The sequence below is a fragment of the Halyomorpha halys genome, unplaced genomic scaffold (genome assembly GCF_000696795.3).
Source record: "Halyomorpha halys isolate HHAL.00 unplaced genomic scaffold, Hhal_1.1 Scaffold28.1, whole genome shotgun sequence".
Classification (NCBI taxonomy): Eukaryota; Metazoa; Arthropoda; class Insecta; order Hemiptera; family Pentatomidae; genus Halyomorpha; species Halyomorpha halys.
The window spans coordinates 710,835-717,360 of NW_027110130.1; the positions used below are offsets into that span (position 1 = coordinate 710,835).

At 28.5% G+C, this 6,526-nt stretch overlaps 1 protein-coding gene across 1 annotated transcript; it reads left to right on the plus strand.

The window, feature by feature from the left end:
- The first annotated feature begins 5,501 nt into the window (after window positions 1-5,501).
- Window positions 5,502-6,317, plus strand: rtv (QVR superfamily protein rtv). Its single transcript, XM_014425183.3, has 3 exons — window positions 5,502-5,658; window positions 5,749-5,928; window positions 6,014-6,317. Exons 1-3 carry the CDS (start codon window positions 5,577-5,579, stop codon window positions 6,223-6,225), a joined length of 474 nt encoding a protein of 157 aa, XP_014280669.1. The 5' UTR covers window positions 5,502-5,576; the 3' UTR covers window positions 6,226-6,317.
- Window positions 6,318-6,526: the final 209 nt, after the last annotated feature.

The following is a 6,526-nucleotide window of genomic DNA, read 5'->3' on the forward strand; positions in this document are numbered from 1 at the left end:
GGTGAATTCCTAAGTATCTTACGGTTTCACTGCCAATGTAAGGGGTCGATGAAGTTTATTTTTTTTTCTAATATATTATAGATTGGACTAGATGGTACAGGTCTATAATATATAATAACCTGGATATAATGGATACAATATATCCTGGTCCAAAATATCGTCATTGATTAATTAAAGAAGTGAAAAGTAATTGAGGGCTTTCCCTTAAAAACAAAAAATAATAATGCAAAATTTGAATCCTTAGAAATAAGTTAAATATTGAAGATAGGTAGAACCCAACAAGTGTGAATCGGAATCAACACACATAGTGCATAGGACACTACTAAAAAAAATAAAATAAATTATACTTAATGAACAAAGTCTATGTATGTGTATTTACTATATATTTTGTCATAAAAAATACAATTAACTCCATTAAACAAAAACTATTTCCTTCCGTAATCACCAGCAATTATTTTATGTAAGTAAAGCTTTGTATTCAAAATTATTATTTTCCGTTGTCAATTTTGAAAATACTATTTCAAATCTTTAACATAGTAGTATTGCATTAATTAGTTATAGTTATTACTACATTTAAATATAAAACTATTTTTTTTAATACAATAAAAGTTGTAATGATCAATTTATTTCTTTAGAATAATGAGTAGAAATTATATGTTAATAATTGCAATTAGAGTTAAAGATATTAGTTCTGGAAACAAACCATCATTATATCAAATTAATGATGTATGTAATGTCATTACAGATAATTAATTATTCAAGCTAATGCACCGAATGAACCTGGAAGTTTGATTTTAATACTTCATTAATTTCTGCTTCCTCACTACCGAAGGTGATACATAAAAACACAATGTCTAAACACAATCCAAAATTTTCACTGGCACTCAACGTTTTAGTTACTTAGAAACAAATTTGGTTTCTTTTCTATCTGTCTGGTAGATGTTAAATTTATAGTCTATTGAACCATTAATCCAATATTTAATTTTTTTCGGGACATATATTTCCAAAACAAATCTTCCGATTTGGTCCAAATTTGGAGATTAAATTAATGCTGACGACCCAGTATTAATTTAATCAAAGTTTTTCCAATACTTTTTCTTACATATATGTACAAGTATTTTTCTTTAAATATATGTTTAAAGCAGGGCTTCTCCAATTTCTTTTTTAAATGGCCAATCACATTTATTAAAAAATAAATATGATAAGGTTTGTTTTTTTATACCTTTAAATGTAGGTAGGTAATGTACCTAAAAATCTATACTAACTGCTAAAGCTATACTTGGCAGAGTATATGTATTTTAATAAATCCAATGTTAGATTTTAAGTTTTATTCTTATGCTTTACTATTGCTGCTAGAGTTGGCGATTTGTTTAGATTAATTGAGAAAAATTGAAAGTTTTATATAAATTAATATATTTAGTTAAAATTAAACGTACATTATTATGTTTATTTACTCATTTGATTAATGATTAAATTAATTGCTTATTATATCTATTTAGTTTATAAACATACAAAAATGTATAATTTAATTATTTAAACAAAAAAAAGCTGCAAAAATAACACTAATGTGAAATGTGCTCACGCCGTAAAAGATCCAATTTTAAAATAAGACCCTTGAAAACATATTAAATGGTCCCTATATCAAAGAAAACTCCAAAAGTAGCATTAAACCGAAACGAGCGTGTGCTATCGAAAACCCTATAGTGCTAGAGCCGAATTTGTATTACTTTAATGAAAATTATTTATAATTACTAGTCAAAATTAAAGTATACTTAAGGGGAATAAAAGATTTAATTTGAGTGCTAGCAGACATCTTTACATCTAATGGTTACTGAGATATATTTTTTCATAAGTCAAAATTTTTTTCCGAACAGCTAGAAATCAAAGTTTAATGAACTCACTTAGTCGAATATTATAACTACTACTCCTACGAAGATAAACGTCATGAACTATTTTATATTACAGTAAACTAGCTTTAACTTGAGTGCTAATAGACATCTGTACGTCAAATGGTTTTTGAGATATAGTTTTCTCAAAATAAATTCACTAACGACTGATTTTTCAGTACATTTTTATGAAATACTTTTTTTAAAAACTATATCTTGGGAAATATTGAACGTAAATAGCAATATTTTAGCAAATTTACTCTTCTTTAAGTGATGTTCTATTCGGTTGTTTAGTGTTGATAATTTCAAAGATTGAGCTTCGAAAGAAATATTATTTTTTTTGGTTATTTACACAATGGATTAATGATTGAATCAACTGCTTATTATATCTATTTAGTTTATAGTGGTAAATAATATTATATAATAAAAATATATAGTAAAAGATAGAAATAACTTCCACACAACTCGAGCAATCTACTCGAAACTTGGAAGTGATGTAGGGCTCAATAAACTGCACCAATGAGCACAAACCAGATCTAACTTCACAAATTAGAACCGTAGAAATAAAATGTTTAAAAAGTTCCATTATATAAACATGTTTTCAGCGATCACCCTGCAATTTTTTATTTTACTCAGACCCGGCTAAGCTTAGCAAACCAATATTTAGCCCTTATTAACGGCATTAAATCTAAATGGAGGTAAAAGAAAAGATAAGACATTCAGATGAATGGAATATGGTCCGGGTGCGGTAAAAAAAACAAACTCAAATAGTAGAAGTATACTATTTTATTGAGCCAACGTTTCGCCCCACGTTGCAGGGCATCGGCAGGGCTAAAAAAGATACAAACACTATAGTTACAAAAAGGAAAAACATAAGTGTAAAGTAACAGGGGTATAAAATGTAAAAACGTAAGATATAATAAGAAAAATTAAAGGTTATAAATAGTAAATGAAAAAGGTAATAGTAACAGATAGATAAGAGAAGAAATAGTATAATTCTACTATTTGAGTTTTTTTTTTACCGCACCCGGACCATATTCCATTCAACTATACACACGGTCAATCAATAATCTTCCAATAAGACATTCAGATTTCTAACGGTTTTATTAACGTAGGAATTAGATTAAAAGTATAGAAGTTATGAACAATTAACCAAAAGAGAAAAAAAACTAATAAATTAAATTTAAAAATTTCTTTGAAAAATGGTATTTAAATGTTAACAGATCCATATAGTACAAGAGCCGGGAAGAAAAAAAGGCAGTTATCTCACACCAATTTTTGATTACTTTAATCAAAACTAGGTATAATTACTAGTCAAAATTGATAAGTCTGCCAAGTATAGGTAGGAGGAATAAAAAATGGCGGCTGATTCAAAACACTAATTTTCATTTGGAGCTCTTGAACATCTTAAAAACTACCAACAACACTAGAAAATTTAAGAGTAAATTATTTAAAGAAGAGTAAATTTTCTGAAATATTAGCCCTAAAAGAGCTATTTACGTCCAATAGTTCTCGAGATATAGCTTTTTAAAAAGCAAAATTTCTTAAAAACCTACTGAAAGATTAATAGTTAGTTAATGTATTTTGAGAATTCTATATCTCAGGAACTATGTGACATACAGATGTCTATTAGCACTCAAATTAAAGCTAGTTTAATGGACTATAAAGAGGTTTATGACCTTTACCTTCGTAGGAATAGTAGTTTTCATAATATTTGATAAAATAAATTGATTTATAGTTGTTCGGAAATTAAGTTTGATTAATAAAAAACTTCATTTTAGAAACCATTGGACGTACAGATGTCTGCCAGCGCTCAAATTAAAGCTAGTTAAATTTACTACAAAATAGTTAATTATGTTTTTCTTTGTAGGAATAGTAGTTTTTATGATATTTGACATAATAAACTCATAAAATGTTAATTTCTAGTTGTTCGTATAAAATGTTGGGTTTTTGAAAAAATGTATCTCTAGATCCATAAGACGAACATGTATCTGCCAACACTCAAAATAAAGGAAATTTAGCTTACTATAAAGTAGTTTATGACACTTATCTTTGTAGGGGTAGTAGTTTTTATGATATTCACATATGAATATGAATTTGACAAATGAAAATTTGTCCGAACAACTATAAATCAATTTATTTTAGCAAATTTCATGTAAACTATTACTCCTATTACTAAATTTACTCTTCTTTAAATTATGTTCTCTTAGATTTTCTATTGTTATTGGTAGGTTTTAAGATAAAGAGCTCCGAATGAAAAAAATTTTTTTTAAAGGTTTTTAAACAGCCGCCATTTTTTATTCCCCTACTTATACTTGGCAGACTCATCAATTTTGACTATTAATTATACATAGTTTTCATTAAAGTAATCAAAAATTGGAGTGCGATAACTGCCTTTTTTCTCCTCTTGGGCTCTTGTACTAATACATTAAACTTTCCAACGGTTATATTAACCAACGGTTGGGCAGCAAAAGAAAAAACAATCCTCCATATGATTCAAGATGAAAATTTTCTAGTTTTTAATATCTTTGAAAAATAGTATTTAAAGGTTTCAGACGATTTAGGAACGAATATGATTTGCTTATTCATAAAACAATTTTTGTTCTTGCCTCATCATTGAAATCCCCTTTATGTTGTTTTTGTCATCATTTAATAAAATCAGTAATATTTTTTTCTTTTTCTTCATAAAGAGATAAATCGATTAGTATATAATAACCATGAAAAAAATGTATACTTCCTGAACTACACGCAAAAAATGCTGAACTTTGTTAATAACTTTTTTTTTACTGATAAAATCGGAATAGTCTATAGCCTTCCCGGGAACCTCTTGAACATTTAGCAAAAAAAAAAATAAAATAAATTATTTAAACCCGCCAACGCTTCGACCTAACTTTAGTCAGAATCTCTGCTGAGAACTCGCTGATGAAAACCTGAAACTCAGATCGAAACGTCGGCATGAATAAATAATTTTTTGTTTATTTCTGTTTTTTTCTGACCCCCCCCTCCCCTCCCCCCCCCCCGACCATCTCTACGTAAAATGTAATACTATTGATGAGTCCCTTTTTCTGACTGATGGTAGTTTAAATAGTTTTCTTCTACTATTTTGATAGCTTTATTGACCACCACTTGGGCTATCTTCCTATAATCTACTTCATACGGTCAACGATGTTCTTCCAATATGTATTGATTTTAATTTGTTACTTTACTAATTACTATTGTTTCAAAAATGTATTTTATTTATTATGTCCACATAATGCTGTCCAATTCCTCCTGTATAATTTTTTTAATTATCTACTGGACTAAAAATTATATTCTGTGGATTGATTAATGTATTTGAGGACTCCTAAGATGGCATATAATTCGGCAGTTTGAGATGAACAGCCGGTGAGAAATTTATACTGTGATGATACGTATTTATATTTATACATGCGTCAATAATAGATAAATCAAGACTATATGTTTAGTATTGAATTTAATCATGTCTGTACCGTTATTTGAAAGCTTGGGATATATCGACATAGTTGAAAGTACGCATAAGTTAAGGCTTCCTTATTGTACGAAGTCGGAATTCCTAAGGATAAAGTCAAGGAACAGGAGTGTGACCTTTCTGGACACCCCACTCTTCCAGTCACTCCTTTCTCCCTTCCTATCTTCAGTTCCCGTTAGGCAGTTTTGCTTTCGTCCAGTAAGATGAAGATATTGACCACCGATGTGAAACCAAAAATTAGTGCAGTTTTTGTTATTTTTATATGTTTATTAGACATTTCTCAAGGTGATTTAAAGGAATTAGTTTGAATTTGCGTGATTATTTTTGTTTTCTGTGATTGTTTTTAATTATTATTTTTTTTTTCTAACATATTAGGATCCTTCACAAAATGTTTCAAATGCAGATCGCGTGGTGAACTAGGAAGTTGTAAAGATCCATTTCAATACAACAATGCTTCTGCTTTAGAGGTTGTACAAGGAGTGGAAGCTGTCCCTTGTACATCTGGTTGGTGTGCAAAGATACTTGATAGAGGAACTAATTCATTCAAAGATGAAGGTTTGTTTCATTAAATTTATTTATTTATATAATTATATCAGAGAAGGAATATTACCATATTAAATTATATTTCATTTTTCTGTAGAATATGGATCAGCTACTGAAAGGGTTTGCTTACAAAGAGGCCCTGCTGATAATGAAGAAAGATGTGCCCCAACTCTTTGGAATCATGAAAAAGTTTTTATGTGTTTCTGTGAAGGTGACTTGTGTAATGGCTCAGAAAGAATTAGTTATGGCTCTGTGATACTTGTAACACTTGCCCCTATGCTGCAATATTACTTGAGGCTTTTAGCATAAAGTGAAAACAACTTCATTATAAATTTAAATAATTGTAAATAATGTATACTTATTTTTGTACAGTTAATAAATAAATATGTTTTATATTGGAACATTATTATTCAATCCTCTTCTGATATTTTGATGCATAAACAATTCATTTTTAGAAAATTTGTTTTGTCACAGTATTAAACAATTATTTCTTCTTTCATAAATGTTCAACATACTCTTGCTTTAGACTAAAATTGTCAGTCATTCCTTAATCAGGAAGTAAAAACCAAAGGACTTCTAACTTAGTTCATTTTTATATTGAAAAACCATC

Excerpts from the sequence above, each read along its gene's own strand:
- rtv (XM_014425183.3), top strand. The coding sequence starts at position 5,577 with ATGAAGATATTGACCACCGATGTGAAACCAAAAATTAGTGCAGTTTTT. Across the intron at positions 5,659-5,748 it reads TTTATTAGACATTTCTCAAG|GATCCTTCACAAAATGTTTC; the intron begins GTGATTTAAAGG and ends CTAACATATTAG. Across the intron at positions 5,929-6,013 it reads TAATTCATTCAAAGATGAAG|AATATGGATCAGCTACTGAA; the intron begins GTTTGTTTCATT and ends ATTTTTCTGTAG.